The 21,271-nt window shown below is 41.6% G+C and overlaps 2 protein-coding genes across 2 annotated transcripts; both read right to left on the bottom strand.

Moving 5' to 3' along the window:
* Positions 1-3,328: 3,328 nt before the first annotated feature.
* LOC115783760 (homeodomain-interacting protein kinase 3-like) lies at positions 3,329-6,051 on the bottom strand. Its single transcript, XM_030734742.1, has 7 exons — positions 5,893-6,051; positions 5,617-5,798; positions 5,333-5,456; positions 5,108-5,227; positions 4,909-4,995; positions 4,602-4,789; positions 3,329-4,191 (listed from the first exon to the last, which is right to left on the bottom strand). Exons 1-7 carry the CDS (start codon positions 6,010-6,012, stop codon positions 3,534-3,536), a joined length of 1,479 nt encoding a protein of 492 aa, XP_030590602.1. The 5' UTR covers positions 6,013-6,051; the 3' UTR covers positions 3,329-3,533.
* A 4,997-nt stretch (positions 6,052-11,048) lies between these two features.
* On the bottom strand, positions 11,049-19,044 carry vwa1 (von Willebrand factor A domain containing 1). The gene is made up of 6 exons (XM_030733681.1): positions 18,640-19,044; positions 15,173-15,730; positions 13,790-14,116; positions 13,079-13,354; positions 12,511-12,786; positions 11,049-12,002 (listed from the first exon to the last, which is right to left on the bottom strand). Exons 1-6 carry the CDS (start codon positions 18,725-18,727, stop codon positions 11,974-11,976), a joined length of 1,554 nt encoding a protein of 517 aa, XP_030589541.1. The 5' UTR covers positions 18,728-19,044; the 3' UTR covers positions 11,049-11,973.
* Positions 19,045-21,271: the final 2,227 nt, after the last annotated feature.

Below are 21,271 nucleotides of genomic sequence, written 5' to 3'. Positions count from 1 at the left end.
TCAAACCCAGACCTTATGTCTTTCTAGCTGTGAGGCAGTAGTGCTAACCACCATGCCAGCGTGCTGCCCATAATAAAAATGTGTGTAGTAAAATAATTAGAAAAATACAATACATAATAAAAATTCAAATTAGGAGAGACTAGCCCTGATGCACACAGATACACACACACACACACACACACACACACACACACACACACACACACACACACACACACACACACACACACACACACAACAGCACTACATCCACATCACTTTCCATTTGACAGCAGAGTTCAGTTCAATTATGGCTCTGCCATAAAAACTGTTTCTCAGTCTATTTGTTCTGGCCTTCATTGTCCTGAAAGTGTCTGCCTGATGGCAGCAACTGAAACAAGGAATGTCCAGGCTGTGAGGGATCCCGGAGGATGTTCTCTGCTCTCCCCTGGCGGCGGGCATTGAACAATTCCTGGAGGGAGGGCAGGGGACAGCCAGTGATCTTTTGAGCCGTAATAATGACTCTGGGGTGTTTTTCTGTCTGCTGCTGTGAAGCTGTTGAACCACACGCACAGACAGTAGGTCAAGATGCTCTCTACAGAGCAATGGTAAAAGGACACCAGCATATCTTGGGTCAAGTGGTTGCTCCTGATGCAGTCCCAGGAACGGAGTGAACAGCCTGATAAAATAACTACTTTGGCACAACAGGGGGCCTACTCTTACCCTATTCCTCTCCGGGCCCACGGTGGAGCCACTGGCCCACTGCTCCGAAACCTGGTTCAAAACACCTACATCACGTGACCGTGGCTAAGTTAGGCTTTTGCACGGTTCACTCCTGCTGTTTCCAGGCGGCCGAGGCGCCAGGATTCATTTGTTTCTTCTTCTTCTTTTTTAAATGAACCTGTCATTTTGGGCTGGGCCTTGTAATTGCTGACGCTTTTTTATGTATAACTGATAATTGTTTAACAATAACAGTAAACTGTGGACGGTGAGGAACGAAGCAGGCGAGCCATTCACAAACAGGAGAAAGATTTTCTTTCGGTGCAAAAACGAATCAACGAACTCAGCACACACTGGGACAGCTGACTGTGGGGCTGAAACCCTCAATCCTCCACTTGTTTCTGCACGCGCCGAAATGACCTGTTTTCAGAGACATCAGGGGAACGTCCCCAAGTCTGACCTGCGTCCACCCTCCGGTCAGCGTCCTCCTCAGTCATGCTGCTCACCATGATCGCTGCAGAAGCCTAAACTGATTCATTAAACTGAGCTCACACTGCAATTGTTTACCAGTGACGTGGCTGTTTAAGTTTTTCATTAATAAATTATATGAATTTGTGTAACTTAGTTGAAGCGTATCAGTAGAATTCAGCCTCAGGGGGCACAGTGACTTGACTGGACGGGCCTGAACGGCGAAACCAGTCCATAAGCTGACGCTGCAACCTGTGACCCGCAAACTGCACAGCAGGAGGATTCCTACTGAAAACAAATTTTTTTTAATCAAGAAAAACCGCGTCTAGGTGATCTGTTTCTTAATTCTCATGACAAATGAGGGGTTTTTTTAATTATTATTTTTTATTTCTTATTCCCACTGAGGTTTCTGGTGTAAATGTCCCATAAACAGCAGGACAAAGGCTGCAGGTTCAAAGCCTCAGACAGAGTCAAACATCACGGTCATGTCGAGGATAAGGAAATGAGTCGCATTTTATCATGACCGGTGTCAGTGCCACTGGCCGAAAGTCATTGAGAGACCTTATGGCTGATTGTTTTAATAAGTCAACAAACTGTTTGTTTTTTGTTTTTTGTGTGTATCAACAATCTGATTTGCTTCAAACTTGGCACGTGAGTTAGAGGTGATCACTCCAGTATTGCACTGCATGTCTGTAATGTTTTTTTATGGATCTAAAATATTAATTTTCAGTTTCTCATGAGATAATTGTGATACACAGTATAAATGTTGTGGGCTACAGAGCTGCATGTAATGTATGTTTACTTCACTTTGATCTTATCTTATAATCTCTCATGCTCTTGTTGGGAGTTACGTGAAAGAGCAGCACCAGGACATCCTGGAAGCCATGGAAGTGATGGGCTACATCACTTCCTCCACACCTTTCACCCCCATCTACTTGCACACGTTCCAGTTGGAGAGCCAGACTCTCCCGTGATGCTCCGAGGCCTCACCCCCGGTACGATAAACTCAATCAGCGGATGGGCCAAAATTGAAAAAAAAGGTCTAAGTCGCGGGCCGAACAGGACTAACATTTATTGAACAGTCTAAAATTAAAGCTATTTTAATTAGCAATATGAATTTGAATGGCCAGAAAACAGCAAGGTTTTCCTCGACACAGTAAATAAAATATAAAATTATAATTTTCTTCAAAAATAACATCAGGGAAAATAAGAATATTTCAAGCTGATGAAGCTTTGCATTTTTTTTCAGATAAAAATGGTGATGTGAATTTCTGCGCGTCAAAGTCAGAAAATGCTGCGTAAAGTGCCCAGTGTGTCCAGTTTCTCAGCAAGAAGTGCAGCTGCAAACACAGCAGTGGAGACCTGGTCTGATTTTTGTTTTTTTGTTTTTTTGGTAACATGGAAAGCGGCACAAATTCCCATTTTGCATCTGCACCTCTCACAGTTGCAACTTTACTTGAAAAGCTTTCACTATCACGCAGCCTGCACACCGCAGGCGAGGAAAAGAGACACAACAATTGTGTTGTGTTACTGTATGTGCAGTTCATGCCATCACGACCACCGGGTTGAATCATTTGGATGAAGAGGACAATTTTAGTTGACCAGCATTTCCTTTAGTTGAATACAACCCCGATTATTCATATTATTCATATTCATTTAAGTCTTGAATAGTTATAAACTATTATAAACAAAAACATTTTTTTCTTTATGGATTTACCATTTTCATGCAAAATGACAGATGGAGCATCAGTGAGTATGTTCCATAGAAAATAGACTCAAATACACCTTTTGAATACATCACTAATGACATCAGCATGATAAATATACTGTATTTTAACAGTGGAGGCTGATTCTTCATTTAAAAAAATGATGCTTCAGTGTTGCACTGTTATGTTATACACTTGAGTATGGAGTACTGAGTACTTCATGGAGCAGTACTTCAAAGGGGAAGAAATCTCACTAACACCGTGAAACACTTTGACAGATGTTAAATTATTTAATTTCCTGACTATTACAATGATGAGGACATCATTTAATTTTAAATTGGTATAACTTTATTCCTTTTAAAGAAAGAAACCTCCGGCAGATGAGGGGAAAGAGACGAGAGAAAGAGTACAGAGACAAGCAGAGAACACAAACTGTTGGAAAGAGAGGACAGAAGTTAATGACATGCAGTAGTGCAGCAGCATCTTGGGATTAGTGCATCATGGGAGGCACCCCAGCAGCCTGAGACTACAGCAGGAAGACTAAGGGATGATTGAAATGCTGACTGAACATTTTAAGAGCAAGATGACTTTTGGAGCATATCATCCACTTCTATTTAATTGTCATGAAGCTCTTGATTTGTGGGGAAACACTGCTGCTCCTCATTTTGCTTCGCTGCAGCGTTGGTCCTCAGCCAGACTGCATTTTGGATCTGTCTGACAGGTCTGACGGGAAAAGCCGCTCCAACTGCCTTCATAGTGTTTTCTGACCCTCTTATGTGGACTGTTGAAAGCAGTTTTCCAATGATCGAGGTTCCTCTTAATCCCTGAGTTGGAAGTCTGTGCCCTGTTGGTTGAGCAGGATGGCCCCGGAGAATACGGGAGTTCCTTTTGGTCGTGGTCTGACCTCTTGAATTTGGAAGAGGTGGGTTTTTGTTCACCCACATCTTTCCGGTCAATCCTCCTCCATTTCACTGGCTGAATGGTGTCCTTTATATCCTCATCAGAGTGCTTTCTTTTAAAGTTTGATTTTACTGAAACTGTCTGGGCAGTTTCAGAGTGACTGGGCCCGAAGCACTTGGGTCTGCTCTTCTGATTTGAAGGGGGAGGACAGTTTTGTTGTGATGGCCTGGTGGTCCCGGAGGAAGGGGATCCCACTAGGAATTTGCTCTCAGCTGCAGGGGGAGGAAGCCTCTGTTGGGCAGGTTGTCTGGTCTCAGAGACGGGCTGCTGCAGAGACCTGCTCACTCCTGTCCTGCTATGTGAAGACACTGGGCTTTTTTTATTACAGATGTCCATGTGCTGATAGCAGGACTTTACACTGCAAGACAGTGAACCATTCAGTATTGTAAATTATTCACTCACATGGATGAAATATTTTCACATATTTTCTTTCAATTAAAAAGTTGAATCTGGTCCTTATCAGGGATTAAAATGGGGGTAAATACAACCCCAGATGAGCTACAAAGCATGACATTATACCATGACAAGCGTGTGAAAAACTAAGTACGCCCTTATTGTTTACATAGCAGTTAAGAGGGTAATGTTGTGTTACTGTCCAGCCAAGGTTGTTTTTACCTACATTTAAACCTGTTAAGAACGAAGTTAAAGCTTAGAATTGAAAGAGGGTGTGCTTGCTTTCTTTTTACTAACGTATGGTCTGTGGGGAAATGTGTTGTACATGAGGGGTTAAGGGAGAACAATCGTTCTAAATAAAAAGCATTGACTTACTAGGAGCTCAGGTTGCACAAGTACCCTAAGTGGTTCGTTTTGGTGAAAGGATGGTCCAGCACCTGTTGGGGTGTAATCCGTCTTTCAGGATCAAACTGAAGCATTTCTTTCACCATTTCAACAAACATCAGGAGATCATACATTTCTGCAGCTTTATCTGCAAACATCTGAGCCCCGAGTTGCTGGAACTGAAAGATGAAGAAAGCAACAAATGTCAACCAAAAAAAAAACTTACTTGAGTGTTTGATTGACATAAGTTTTTTCCTTTTTTTTTTTTGTGCCCACTGTATGGCCAAAGTGTACATACGTGTAAGAGGTCATTCAGAGAGGTAAACTTTCTTCCTCTTCTCTCTGTGAGCCAAATCCCTGACTCTCTGAAAACTTGTTCAGGCGCCTGAAAAGATAAGGATATGTTAAAAACTGCGGGGTAGTAAAGAAGTAGATTGCAAGTGAGTTTAGAGACTGACATATAGGAGTAAGCAGCGCAATGGTGAAGTGGTCGGTACCTTGAGTTTCCAGTTGCTGGTGGTGGAACTGAACCCTTTGTAGAAAAATTGGGAGGTCTTTTGCCCAGAGTTTAGCATTTTGTCTGGTGGGTTCCCTTGGGTTTCTACTATGTAGTTCATCTGTAAATACAGCAAAAAATTTAGTCAAACTGGGAGTCCAACAAAGACTTTTGTCATATATTTCCGTCAAGCAAAAAGCAGACTCTAGGGCTACTGTTTACTCACCATATCATATTCACTGTAGCCAGGGTACAGCAGGGAACCGAGGTACAGATAGGCAGCAATGTTTCCCAGAGACCAAACGTCTATGGCCTCTGTAAATGGAAGGCCTAGAATAATCTCTGGGGCCCTAATTTAGGACAAAGAGCAATGATTATAATTGTTACATTTGTTGTCAATCTCAATCATTTGGATAAGTATGATTTATACTACAGCTAACAGAAACCACAGACTCAGGAGGTTTGTGTGATTGTGTGAGTATGAGATCAGATTTGAGTCCAGCTACTCACCGAAATGGACGGGTCTGAATGTAAGAGCCCACTGTCGCAGCTGAGGTCTCACAAGCCAGGCCGAAGTCAATGACTTTAATTCGGTACGGCTCTTGTTGGTGATTGACTAACATCACATTCTGTAATTTGAGGTCTGCGTGTATAATTCCAACAGACTTGAGATGTTTCAGAGCTACTGCCATCTGAAAGGTACCAAAGAAAATGTCATGATTAAATTTGATCAGTTTCCATTTTGAAAGCACTTATTAATGTGGAGAATCACAGAGTTAAACATACCTGCACCACGATTGGTCGAATTGCCCTTAAACTCAGCGGCTTGAAATGTCTTTCTTGCATGAAGTCAAAAAGACTTCTGTCAAGACACTCAAACTCCAGACATGTACGGCCACTATCCATAAAAGCCCGGTGCCATTCAACCAAGTTGTGTTCATGGGAGTTATACCTGCTGAGTTTGCGTAGGATAGCCAGCTAGAAACATAGGTCACAGATGGGTTTAACATTAGTTTGACATTTGTACTGCACATTAAGCATTTCTGCAAATACAGTTTTCACATCCACTACACACATCTTTGAAACAGAAATTCTAAGGAGCAGTTTATACCTCTTTGTTTGCCACCCATTCGCAGCCTTCATTTTTTGTTACTTTGATGGCTACAGTCTTCTTGTCAGCCATCCGGACACATTTTACTACCTTGCCGAAAGTCCCCTGTCCAAGGGTAGTTGATACTTGGTAGGTGGAGAATTCGGAGGTGAGCCAGCTTCCAGGGACTAACTTGTCTCTGGCGTGTACGTTGGAGCACATGACTGAAGCCATTACAGAGATAAACACTTAAGGTTTGGTTTATCTTGTATATAAAATCTCGTATGTTTCAAGAAAAATGAGCTTGCTGATTTTTCGTGTTGCAATCCGAAAGGTTTGGTGAAACTGTTCTGTCTTCACTATAGTTACATTCTTAACAACATTCTACATTCCGTGCTGGATCAGGTGAGCCTGAACCTTTCCATAGGTATACTCATAGACATATGGTTATACTGCTATACTGTAGGCCTAGGTTGCTGGGGATTTCCCATGATGCACTGTGAATGTTTCTTCTTCATTCACCCCTTTTAACTCACTCTGTATTTTTAAAAAAAATATATTTTATAGAACATTTATTATTATGCAAAAATAACAAGAGAGAGAAAGGAAAAACAAAACAAAACAAAAAACCCAGAACAGGCCAGCACAGAACATACATAAAATAAAGTAGACTTAACACTGGTTATGTCTGAAAATAAAATGTGACCCTCCTTTGCAAAGTATATCATTTAACCTCCTGAGACTCTGCATCCACCAGTGGAGACATTACATTTTGGCTTTGCTGCACCTTATACTTCATTGTGCTCAAGAGTGTTTTATACTTTGATAAGTCATGTTGTTTTTGTTGTGTTATGCTATAAAATAATCCCAGTGTCCACATCTTTTTTTCTCACAAAAGTATGTAACAACCATGTAACAAAACAACTTCTTGTTCAAAGAGGAAGCTTAGTATATATACATTTCAGGTCCATCTAATCACAAATATCTAGGAGAAACTGAAAATAGATTGCAAACAGGAGCTCGGGTCTCAGGAGGTTAAATCCTGAGGTAAAAACTCCAAAAGGGGTTGCCGTATTTTATAAAAGGCACTCAAATTACCCTTTATTATGAGGTGCTCCATTGGGAAGACCCTAAATGTCTCTCTGTACCATTGTGTAACAGCAGGGGGCTTTCCTTGGATCCACTGTAACAGAATGCAACGTCTTGCCAGATTTAGAAGTTTGCGTGGTAACATCTTCTCCTCAGGCATCAGGATCAGGCCATACACAGACAAACCAAAAAGAAACAACCTAGGATCCATAGAAATAGTTTGATGAAAAACAGAACGGAGTTCTGTGACAATGTTCTTCCAAAACCTGTTTATCGATACACATTGCCAGATACAATGATAGTAGTCGCCCAAAACTGTGTTACATTTTATACAGAGAGGTGAATATTGAGAGTGAAGCTTATGTGTAAACTGCGGAGTACACTGTAGCCTGTGAAGAATTCTAAATTGGTTCTCCCTGAGTCTATTGCAGATAAATGTTTTTTTATTAGTGAAAAAGCCCTCGACCATGTTTCACTGCTAAGCTCAACCCCCAAATCCGTTTCCCAGTGAATTCTGGACATTTCAGTTGTGAGAGGATTTTGCATCATTACTTGCCTATAAAAAAAAAAGGAAATACATTTCTTTTTATGGTCAGGACACTCATTAAATTTAAGCAGAAAACTTTCTATGGGGTTTAAGATTGGCTGGTCATCTGGAAAAATAAGTGATGATTGTACAAAATGTCTTACTTGGAGAAAACCAAAGAAGTCCTTCTGTAAGATATTGTGCTTAACTTGTATTTGTCTAAAGGACACGCTCTCTCTGTTTATTCACCACTCTGCATTCAGTTCTCACCAGTTCTCAAGTGGCACTGATTTCCGATTCCCAAACCTTTCCATGATGCTGTAAAAACATTACAGAGCAAAGTCATTTCACATATTAACTCTTAGACTCTAAATGTTTACTGCTGCAAAATGGGTAAAAAAAAAAAAAAAGGTGGCAATCAAAGTAGACTGTTTCCTTACAAATCTGCTGTGGTCGGGTATTTATTAATTTCAACTGACTGCATTTTTTCAGAAAAACATGATGGCCTACAACTCAGTGCCCCACACATGAATACTGGAGTGCTTGGCACTGTACAAGGGTAATAATGCAGTGATAACCTTCATCAGAAACTCAGTGGGATTGTGTAAGACCACACTGGAGGCCAACTCCAAGGCAACCACACAATCACAATCAAGTATAGAATACACCAAGGTGATCCACTGTCCTCGCTGCTGTTCTGCATAGTCCCTCAACTCTCTATGGAAGCTGATCACTAAGAGCAGATACAGGTATAGATTCAGGACACGAGTGACCATCAGCCACCTCCTTTACATAGATGACATCAAGCTGCACGCCAGATGTGAGCAGGACATTGGCTCACTGATCCACCAAAACAGGATATACAATAAGGATATCGAGATGTCATTCAGACTGGATAAGTGTGGCCAGATGGTCACAAAGAGCGAGAAGATGATCCCTACTGAAGAGCGGGAACTGCCAGAGGCAGAAAAGCAGACAAAAAGTTTCTGAGTACCCCACAGGCCAATGAGAACCATAATGAACATGTAAGGTCAGCCAGAACCAAATACTTCTAGAATCTAAGACTGGTACTGAGAAAGATGGGAATAAAAATCAATAGACGTTACTGATCATTAGTATAATAAACTGGCCCAGGAGGACATAAATGCTGCAAAAACTTACCACAATGCATGAAGGCTTCCATCTGAAGTCCAGCACAGTCTGAGGCTCTATGAGCAATGGAAAGAGGGCGAGGATCAGTGAGTGTCAGAGCCACAATATCCACGGATACATCAGGAAGATGATCGAGCATTTTGCAGCTCTATAGAGAAACTTTACTCATCAGTTAAAGCTGAACCTTTAACTTCATCTTCAACCTCATCGTAAATGTCCAGAAGACCAAAGAGATGGTGGTGGATTTTGGTAGGATTGGCACGGCACCTCCTCCTCCCTACACTGAGGGAATAGTAGTGGAAATGGTCCCTTCCATCAAGTACCTCGGCGTACACCTCACCAACACACTCTCCTGGTGCACCGACACCACAGCTGTAATAAAGAGAGCCCACCAATGCTTGTACTTCCTAAGGAAGATAAAGAGGGTGGGCAGACATCCTCAGGTCCTTCTACAGCTGTACGGTGGAGAGTGTCATCACCACCACCAAGTCTGCACAGGGAGCCATCGTGTGCCGCTTACTACTGATCAAAGACACCTACAGTGTATCACAAAAGTGAGTACACCCCTCACATTTCTGCAGATATTTAAGTATATCTTTTCATGGGACAACACTGACAAAATGGCACTTTGACACAATGAAAAGTAGTCTGTGTGCAGCTTATATAACAGTGTAAATTTATTCTTCCCTCAAAATAACTCAATATACAGCCATTAATGTCTAAACCAGCGGCAACAAAAGTGAGTACACCCCTAAGAGACTACACCCGTAAATGTCCAAATTGAGCACTGCTTGTCATTTCCCCTCTAAAATGTCATGTGACTCGTTAGTGTTACTAGGTCTCAGGTGTGCACGGGGAGCAGGTGTGTTCACTTTGGTAGTACAGCTCTCACACTCTCTCATACTGGTCACTGAAAGTTCCAACATGGCACCTCATGGCAAAGAACTCTCTGAGGATCTTAAAAGACGAATTGTTGCGCTACATGAAGACTGTTATATAAGCTGCACACAGACTACTTTTCATTGTGTCAAACTGTCATTTTGTCAGTGTTGTCCCATGAAAAGCTATGCAGACATGTGAGGGGTGTACTCACTTTTGTGATACACTGTACACCAACAGGTGCAGGGAAAGAGCTACCTGCAATCTCCGTGACCACACCCACCTCGCACATGTACTTTTCACCCCTCTCCCATCTGGAAGGAGGCTGCGCTGCATCAGCTTCTACCCGGATGCAGTCAGACTCCTGAACCATTCCATCCCCACAGACTGACTATGCACCCCACACATATCAAGCAGCATCACCACTGCACCTTAAAACACCTCAAGTTGTTGCTGCTATAGTAGTTTTAGTTTTAGTGTAGTGTATTTTTATTGTTTTTACTTATCCTAGTTTAGTTACTTATTTATTTTTCTGTACTTATTTAAATTCAATTTATTTTTATTACTCTAATCCTATGTTGGACTTTCACCGAGACCTGAGAATCTACATTTCGTTCACACGTCTCATAGTCTGAATGACAATAAAGCCGAGTCTGAGTCTGAATAATTTACGCTCTCATTGACCTGTAGGGGGAAGCATTATTACATTAAAAGTGTCTTGTAATCTGTTGGCAAAAAATAATGTGTATAAAATCTGAAACAACCAAAGCCTAAAGAACCTTCAGGCTCTAGCTGTGAATTAAGCAACAGTTACGCCCACAAAGAAAATGCACCGCTAAGTTTAAAGTCATAAGACTTTGATGACTTAATGCCATTTTGTTTTCATTTATTGAGCTCCCCTAATTAATGCATTAATAAATATATTAAACAGTCCACATGAGAGAAAAGCAAGGCTAAATTAATTCACCTTCATTTATACATCCTGGCTTCAATGTAAAATGCAGTCATCTCAAGGTGCTTTGTATTGTATTTGTATTGTATTTTGGTTTACTCCTTTAAATGAAACGGTTGCAGCTGTAACAATAGTAATTTCCCTTTGGGATCAATAAAGTATTCTGATTCTGATTCTGATTGTCTCAGATTTGGCTATTTCTATAGTCAGTTGCACTATTATATGCTATAATTTCAAATAAATAACAAATTATATAAACAAAATTATTAAAAGACTTTATTGAAAGCTTGTATTACATTTCAAAGGTAGTCAACATAACACATATTCTCAGTATACAGTAAAAGAGAACCCTGTTAGGATCCTTTCAGTAGGGGGCAGCAGAAACTCACTGTAAAAGGCAAGTCTTAAAATGTAAAGAGCATGTCTGTTCTCATATTTGCATGATTTTTAGGTTAATAAATATTACTGGATGTACAAGACAGCAGTACAAGGCTATTCTCAGCTACACACATCTGTATCACTTATAGCATCCCTCTATTTTCAGGGCACGTGGCTTGTCTGTTCATAATTTCTCGAAAGGTCAACGCAGTCCTAACCAAATCTGTTTTAACGTTTCCAATACTGTCAACTGAAATAGAATTCCTCTAAGGACAAGTTGTGAGTATTTATTACAAATGTAAATCAGATGTTCTCTATGCGTTTGGAGGATTTATGGGGGAAAAAAATGCAGATTTGAACACATGGTCCACATATGGTGCAAACTCGTTCTTCATAACAAGCCACTTAAAACCTCAAGATTCCCAGCACTCCCTTCTCTGTAGCTGTGAAACAGACCTACAAATGAGCTTTCATAAGCTTGCATCTTTAATGTGAAGCATCATATGGTTACTACAGGTGTAAACCAGACGAGAAAATAAAAACAGGAAAGCAGACATTCCTGTGTTGCAGATCGTCGCAGTCAGCATGTGGCTACGCCCCCCCACACACACAAAAAAAAAAAAAATACTATTAAGTGTCCATGACTTCCACATGAGTGCTCAGTAAGCCAACCCACACATCTCTCCTGGAGGATATCCACAGAGGGGAGAAGCACGGAAAAGAATTATGGATGAAAGTCAGCATTCTTCTCGCCTTCGTCCCTCCATGTTTGGTAAGGTACAGTTGCAGTCTGAAGGGGTGCTATGATTGGTAGCCGTATACTAATGCATCTAAAGGAAAAAGGGAAAAGCAGCAGTTGAGATATTAGTATTTATGCATTTTTAAGCTTCTGTAAAAGAAGTTTATTGTAGGATCAATGTGGCCATACAATGTGTATAAATGGGGCATTTATTAAGGCATTAAAATAACCAGAGACAAATCCTGCTTAAAAGAAACCCATTTTGTATCTATGAACTATCAATGAGGCTATTCACTATGTTCAACACCAACATGTTTCAGTGTGTGCAGACAGATATTTTCTCATTTCCTTCTTCTGGTATCCACACGTGCAGACAGGTTTTATTTCCACTTTATCTCCACTCCCATTACAAAGCAAGGGATTTAACTTTCACTTTCAGGGCTTACAGCAATTCAAAATTATATTTAAATAAGTAATTTTAAAGACTACTACTATTAAAGAACTATAATAAAGACTGCTACCTGTGACGCAAACTATTCCAAAAAAAAAAAAACAGTCACTTTATTAGTGAGTTTACAGTCTACCCAGCCTGCACTCACCTGTGTGAAACTGAGCTGTGCAACACAGTCCCTCTCCCCGTGCCGTCCGGTAAATGGGCGACACGCACACTCGAGCTGAAGGCGGCAGGTGCGTGAGCCGTGTTGAGAGAGAGTCGGGTGGCAAATAGAGAGAGGAGCGCTGACCAGGGGCAGAGCTTTGCTGTCCCTCCCAGGTGAGCCAGTAGCCCCTCAAACCAGACGTGCCTCCCTTCCATTCTACCTGTACTGAGTCACTACCCACTGTAGTCAGCTGGAGGTCTGCCAGGGCTGGAGTCACTGGAGATAGGGACCACAGAAAAGTTAGCAAAGTTCTATTTCAAAATTGAAAGAAAAATAAGAATAGGTAGACCAAAATCAATTAAAAAAAAGTAGAAGCTACTGAAACTCAGACAATAGACTGTACTATGATTTTTATTGGATCCAGTTCAACTAACAGCTCAGACCATTCCTTGGAATAGTCAAACCTGAGCAGAACTGCAATTATCTGAAATTTAAGACACAGAAAGGATAAGGCAGTGTAGGAGTAGGATTATTGTTCAGAGGACAGTATTCCCCAATTTGACCTCACCTTCTTGAGTGCACACTTTGACAGACATAGCTTTCTCCTTTCCTGAGGCGTGCCTGGCGCTAACAGTGACCAAGTAAGTGGTATCAGGTTGGAGGCCTCTGAGCAGAGTAGAGTTCTGAGTTTGGGCCAGGGTGACAGAGCGGAACTGGCCGCCAGGCAGGGCAGAATACTCAACGGAGTAACTCGTGACCGTCTCTGGCTGGAGAGGACCCCAAGTGACCCGAACACTGGTTTGTCCAGACTCAGAAACTGTTACCACAGCTGGGCTCAGCACCTCTGGTGTACAAGAGAGACAAGAACAATGGCTAAGGCAGTGTAAATATTATGAGGAGAACATGACAATTTTCACTCTTTATTTTATGGTTTCATGAAGAAAAAAGGATCAAAATCTTTTACTTGAGCTTTTTTATTGTTGTGGATTTAGCTTTGATTTACTGGGATTTGGGGATGGGAAATGGTTGGCCCATAACAAAAAGCGTTCCGAGACTACAAGGTGATATCTTCGAATTGTTTGGGCAGCTATTCAGAATCCTACCACATTCACTTTACAATGATTCATGTAGAACAGATTAAAAACATCTCATTCTTAAATTTGAGAGACTGCAACAGCAAATTATAACTTTTCCTTTTTACACTATAATCAGCCTGAGAAAAGGTTTAGTGTAAGTTGCAAAGCAAGCGTACATATGTGGCATTAGGATGTAACCCAACCTGGTTTAGTTGTGAAGGTGACAGAGAGGTCATTAAAGGCTTGTTCGTTGGACTCTGGTCTCAGTATGGCGATATAGGTGGTGTCAGGCTTCAGGCCAGTTAACCTTGCAGTGCTTGAGTCTGCAGACTGGGTAAGTCTCTGGTACTGAATTCCTTCAGTGGCTCCACTGGTCCCTGTCCCACCCCCACCACCACTTCCCCCTGTCCGAACTGCACCAAAGCGGATCTCATAGTGGCCCGTCAAACCAGACAGAACGGGTCGCCACTGGAGTGTGGCAGAGTTGGTGGAGACGTCTCGGACATTCATTCGTTCAGCTCGGATAATCTCTGTTGGAGACAGAAGGAATCTGATGTTAGCGTGCGCGCAAGTTATAGGGGGTACGTTATCGTGTTATCAGAAAGGAAGAGAAGTGATGGTGACAGGAAAGATGGCATGAGGGAGCACTAAAAATGCCTGGGCTTCAGCCAGCTACCCATATAGATCGACAGACTTGGGTGTCTAAAAGCATTCGTAGCTGCAGCAATAAGACAACCTGAAATAGCCAACCCAGTGAGGCCCTGCAGAAAATAACAAACGCCACAGAGGCACTGATATCTGTGATTAGATCCTTAGGTACCCACGAAGGACCGGTGCATTCCACCTTGTTCTACACAAGCCCTATTTGTATTATGCATCACGTCGTACAGCTGCTGTTTAAATGCTGTAGTGTCCCTTGTGAGTATTATGGCAGTTACCTAATCCATCCAGAGAAATGGCTCATCTTCCAGGTCTCTATATTTAAATATATATGTGTGTCATGTTGGGCATAGTGTTGGATGAAGCAGAAAGAGATGGTGAATCATTAATCCATTAATAGATTGGCCTATCTCATTACAGTGACTCTTACACATGCACACAGACGCTCTGAGTGTCTGGGCTTCCTCTTTGGTCTCTCTGTCTTCAGGAGCATGTGTGGAATTAGGGAGAAGCACAGAGAGACATGTAATACATCAGTGAGGCAGGATATGAGTGTGATTGTAGCTGTTTGAATGGAGGGGTTTCTCAAAGCTACTGAACCGTACAAGCAATCCAGCTTAAATTAGCCAGGCTCAATCCGGAATAATATTTCCTCCCAGTCTTTGTAGTGCAGGCATCTGCAGATATTTTCATTTTTATTGTATATACTGTGTGTTGTGCTGAATCCAAGAAGAAATTCCTTTTACTCAATTCATCTGTGTCCTCACTTTAATTCTTTAAACATTTTAAACAAGTAAACACAAGTAAAAAATTGTAGAACTTTAAGCATTTATGATGCGCATTCATTTTTAGGAATAGAAAAATAATTATTTTGTTGGCACACTTCACCTGCCACACCTAAAAAACAAAAGCCATACCATACTCACCAATAATCGCATCCCGTAATTCCTTTGTGATGATGCTCATATCATCAATGTCCACAAAGTACAGGTGGTTCTCCACAGGTGGGCTCACCACCTGCCTCAACACCTGGTAGTTGCTATGGCCGGTGGAGACCACCAGCACAGCCACACCTTCCTCCTGCAGCTGAGCCATTGGTCCAGTCACATCCCCCGGTTTTACCCCATCAGTCAGCCACACCAGCACCCTCGGGAGCCCTTCCCGGGCGCCGCCTGCCTTGCCAGGTCGCAGCACCCACTCCTTTGCTATTTTCAGTGCCTCAACTGTGTTGGTGTCCCCCCTGAGAGGTCTGATGTTTCTCAAAGCTGTCTGGAGGCCACTTTGGGTGCTGTATTTATCAAAGCCAAACTCGAGGCGTGGTTTGGTGCCCACCTGCAGAAGTCCTACCCTCACCTGGTCCTCTCCCAGTGAAAACGGGGAGAGGAGCTGAGACAGGAAGGATAGCATGTGGGTGTGCTCGTAGGATGACACACTGCCAGAGGAATCCACTAAGAAGAGAACGTCACCCTCGCAGCAGTTCAGCACTGTGGAGCAGAAGCAAACATCAATACAGTCATTAATATGGAAATCAAGTGGGCAGAATCGGTTGCTGACTTGCGTCAACAACTCTATGATTCTGTTTTTCCACAGGTCTCTTTTCCTGCTCCCCTTACACAATTTGGAATCTCTGTTTTCCTTCATCCACCTTAATGGAAAAACAGTCTCACAGTGAACAAAACTTATGGGGAAAATTGTTTGTCTTGAATGAAAGCAGAAGAAAGTTAAAGCTAAACGAAAAAGGCTGTGGCTGTGTATACAAAAAGAATGCAAAACAAACACAGGAAGTACAAAACTGATGCTGGCATCATGATACTCTAACTTCAAAAGTGGACAATGGATTAAAGCCATCCAACCACAAAGCTACGGGTGGATTATTTTTCCCCTCCCTAATTTTGTAACAGAAGCAACAATTACACGCAAATGCCCAAAGCAGAGAGACAGGAGGAGGAGGGAAAACAGTAGCTGCTGGTTGTTGGTGGGAGAGGGAGCGGAGAAAGAAGGTGGGACGAGGAAAACGAAAGGCGTTAAAAGGAGAGGAATGAGGCTGGGGGGTACTGCCAATTTCATGTGAGAGATGAAAAGGAATGCTGGATGGCCATATATAGAGCAGGAAGCAGCAGCACCCCAGCCACAAAAAGCAAAACTTAGTTGCAGATCTGCAGATTGTGCACTCATCCAAAAGAAAAACTGCCCGCCATTAAAATCGCCCCTCGAGAGTAGAAACTTGTAAGATGGAGATGCTGGACTGCACGTAGATTACTCTGACTCTCACACCTATATAAGTGTATTTTCTTTAGAGGCCTCATTTTTTTAAAGTTCAACACATGAGGAGATGAGGTGTTGATTAGACTTTGAGGTGTTGAAAGCTGAGCAGTGAAGCATGTATACACACAAATCAACCGTGTGTGTGTGTGTGCATGCCAGCATGCGCGGTTGCCGTCTTTCTCGCCATCTAACTAAAGAATTCCTTACATCACTCTTTGTTTGGAGAGAGAGTGCTGCTGCATACAAGAGCCCCTTACCTCTGCCTTTATGCAGGTACGTCTCTATCTCCAAACCTACTGGAGATACTTTATTTTTGTGTTTAAAATGCTGTCTTCAGTTATCACATGCACTATAGATCTTGGCTTATGATGTGATGGAGAAAAAAATAAAGCGTGCAGATCAGGTTGTGCACCTTCCAAAACATATGGGTTTGTTATGAGCCTAACAGTGACACGTGCACAGCAAATCCTGAGCAGGGGAATGAAGCACGCATATGAAAACCATAAACACGAGTAGACAAATATTAACATGTGTGCTGTTTATGATTAGAAGAAGTTGGACTGTGTCCGCTTTGTATGAATCTAGAACACAGCAGCTCCCTTAGAAACAGGTGTGTAGTAAAAGCAGATTTCTGTCCCTGCAGGTACAATCTACAACCGCAGGGTAACTGTTTGTACCTTTTTGAGGGCCAAGCAGTAAAAGGTACATATGGATGGTTTCTTCTAGATGTTTCTTCAAGAATACTTAGGCTTTTAAAAATCCTTTTTTTGTCCCATTACACACATCCATAGGGTATTGGTTTACACATTCGTTTGCCAAGCAAAAAAGCTGCTGGATTGATTCCAGCTGGAGACACAAATCCCTCTGGGGTTGTGTCAGGAAGGGCATCCGGCATAAAACTCTACCAGAACTATCTGCTGTGACGACCCTGTGACAAGACAGCAGCTGAAAGTAGCAAAAAAAAAACAAAAAAAGGTACAAGCCACCTCAGCAGTGCCTTAGAGTGTACTGGCTCAGGATAATACAATACTGTACTTCAGTCAAAGTGAAAATCATCAAACCAGTAAAAGGTTTAAAACATGGTACAGCTTTAGTTTTAAAACTTTTATTAGATATGAATGACTGATAATTCACCATAAAACTGCAGTTTCAACAGAGTATAAACAGCAAGTACATTTATATAAAGCCCCATTACTGTAAACCAAGTTGACTCATCGTGTCTCTATTAATGGAAGCAGCAAAGTAACAGCATATCCTTACATATAGCGCTAATACACTCATGAAGATCCACGCTGGCTACGAAACCTGCCGGTGAAACCTCTCAGTCTCTCTGTGGTCATGAGCTTTGCCAGGAGGGCATAAAGGCACTGCTCTGATAACAGCTTATAACGTTTTTGTTTAGGAGACTGCAAATCAGCAGTTATTGATCAGGATCAACAGCAGCCTGTTAGAAGGAGCATCTCTGTGTGCATGGAAGAGCTTATGATACCTAGTGACCCTCGTTAGTCCATTGTTTATATTTTAGTGTAGATGTAAAAAAAAAAAAAAAAACTAGAAGGCAAATTCAACCTGTCATTCCTGCTCTGTTTCCTACTTAAATGAACCAAACTGTTAAAAAAGGAAACATTTTCTAACAGACCTGGAGGCTGCTCGGTCCTCCCCTTATTAGACCTCTGTTGGAAAACCAAGAGATGTCAACAACTGACAATAACCTGTGAATTCCTGGGAGCACCTGAAGCCATCCACAACATGCCTGGGTGGTCGCTCAAAGTGCCCCCACCCATAGTTTAGGAAGCCACAGCCCCAGGCTGTAAGATTTCATCAACTGACAATTCAGTACCTGGAGTCATGCCACTTCACTGAGAACACTGGTGTAATGTCAACCCCACCCTGATCCACCCAGAACCCAGCTGTAGTCGTTTTTTGTGCCACCAATGCTTTTAAGTCACTTTCTGTAGGTGCATTAACAAGCGTGAAAGTGTTTTTATTGATCCTCGTGTATCGCCTTGTTTTATTTATAACTTTCTTGTTATTGTTACTCTGTTAGTCGCTATCCAAATCGATTTGATTCCTCTGTAATATAATGCTAATAATTACGACTGGTTTCCACTGAGTCAGCGGCGCTTACCTCCTTCAGGTGAGCTGTTCTGTGTGGTCGAGGGCTGCAGGAGCAAACACATCAGCATCCATATCAACAACATGTGGCCCTCCATCATGAATTATGAATTAGTTCCAGTGAAGCAACAACAACCAAAAAAGTCACAAATGTTCTTGAGTCAACCATATATCCACCTCAAGCCTGAGGAGCGCACCCCGCTCAGTAAATCTCAGGCAGACGCATAATTCAGCCTATATGAGTCACATCTAGCCCGGCTTTTTATTTAGCTTCTTATCTTTCTTCTTCGCTGGGCATGATCATCCCTTCTGTAACTGGAGACACTGGGAGTTAAACTTAAACTGGAGCGAAAACTTCCAGACTGTGTGCGTAAGGTTTGGACGCTCCTGTTTAACCCAAACGCGCTTCGCCCGCGCTCGGATCGCCAACCGAGCTATAAGTCAAAACAAACATTCCGGGAACACTTTCAAAATAAGACGTCTTGCTGCAAAGTAAAGCGGAATGGACCGAGATTTTTACCAGAGAGGGGCCAAGTTTAAAACAAAAAAATGGCGAGCATGGTATTTAATGATTATTGGAAGATAACATTTTGATACGATGTTAAGTAACCTAAATACTGCAACAATAAAAGAATACTATTAAAGGAAATAAACATTTTTATAGCTGGAAAAACATTTTACAGAATTTAATGAGGTAAAGTAGTCGGCTAATATCACACTTTAAAAATAAATAATGTTCAGCACTTGAATTTTGTCATTTAATAAATACTTTTGGCAAAACCTAAAAAATAATTAATTCAGAATGCTCCCTTTCACACTATAATCTATATTTAATAAATATTGAAAGTCAGTATTTGGTAGGCAAGCTTTCTTTTAAGTAGTCTTCAGGAACAGTTCTCCAGGCTTCTTGAAGGACATTCAAAGCTCTTCTTTGGATGTTTCTGCCTTTTGTTCTGTTCTCTGTCAAGATGATACTACACTGCTTCAATAATGTTGAAGTCTGGGGTCTGTGGAGGCCAGTCCATGACTGATACTGATCCACTGTGTGTTTTTCTATCCAGATATGCTTATACTGCATTGACAGTGTGTTTGGTATCATTGTCATGCTGAAAAATGAAGTTGTTGCCATTCACAGGCTTTCCGGATGGTATTGCATGGTGGATCAAAATGTGACTGAGCACTCCTGCATTCGTAATTCCATCAATTTTGACAAGATCCCCGACAGCACTGACTGAAATGCAGCCCCAAACCATGATACAGAGTTTTACAGGTGCCTGTAGATTCTCACTACTGCACCTCTATCCTGATCTTATCCATATAGGTAGACAGTATTTAAACCAAAAATTTCAAATTTGGATTCAGGTCAGTGCCCTGATGCTGATGCTTTACTGATAATAAAATCAAATGTCATTTAGGAACTTTTTTGAAGATTGTGAAACAAAGTTTGCATGTGTGGTGTAGCTGCATGATGTCAAATATTATCAAAAAGATTGAAGCTGCTTATAACTTTTTTCCATAAAGCATGGCTCAAAAAGCAAATCAGCCAGAACTACTGAAACAGGTGAACAACAGATCCATTTATTCTGAAGGTACGGTTCCTTTAACTTCCTTGTGGTTACTTTTGCTTGACAACTCACTCCTGAGCGGCTCACTCCTCCTCCTCTCTCCTGTCTCCCCAGTAACTCAGAATAGTAAATAGGCCCCACTGTCCAGGCGTCAACATCTTGAATCTGATCCAGAATAAAAGTTAAGTCTTCAAATTACCCTATTAACGGGCACTTTAAATAGAGAACTCACCAAAAAGTCATTTAACATTTTTTGCTGACAAGTCATTAAAATGATTCGCCAAAGGGGAAATTGGCAATGGCAACTGGAAAATTGAGAAATAAGAGTAGAAATAAATGAAGTTGTCCAAATGTAACTCTTTTATTTGATTATATATCTGTACACTTTGTCTTCAGAGAGTACAAATAATATTTATACTTTTGCACTCATCTCATTTACTACAATGGTAAGACAACCAAGAATTCCAGCTATCCAGAAGATTACAGAAACCTCGGGTTTACCAAGAGAGACCACAAATACTTTCAGCATTCAAACCACTGGGAGTGAATCGGTGAAATTATACAGCACATAGTTTTAGAGTGGAAAAAGGTAAACAGCTCTGCATGCAGACTCTTCTCTGTGGTCAACCACTGTGCCTTTTTAAAAATGCAGTAAGATTTACATGTAGAACATAAATAAAGCAGACAATTAAGCATGAAGTCACATACTCTATGATTCAACATGGAAACTATTAATACTGTGTGTGTGTGTGTGTGTGTGTGTGTGTGTGTGTGTGTGTGTGTGTGTGTGTGTGTGTGTGTGTGTGTGTGTGTGTGTGTGTGTGTGTGTGTGTGTGTGTGTGTTTATAAGTGTGTGAATGTGTGGGAGACACAAACAAAGAAGAAACCAGACTGTAGGAGGGAATAAATGGAAGGAAGAGGATGTCAGAATTCAAATGGGACCAAACAAAGCTCTGGACTCTTCTGTGACACATTGTGTCCAAATACTTGTATTATTCCAACAAGACATTGACAATAGGCACGCCCATCCCAATACACACACCTAGAAACTAAATAACACCAGTACGGTGCAGTCAGTGA

This window comes from Archocentrus centrarchus, chromosome 7 (assembly GCF_007364275.1).
Source record: "Archocentrus centrarchus isolate MPI-CPG fArcCen1 chromosome 7, fArcCen1, whole genome shotgun sequence".
NCBI lineage: Eukaryota > Metazoa > Chordata > Actinopteri > Cichliformes > Cichlidae > Archocentrus > Archocentrus centrarchus.
Note: the sequence above shows the minus strand (reverse complement) of the source record. Positions and strands in the feature narration are given on the sequence as shown.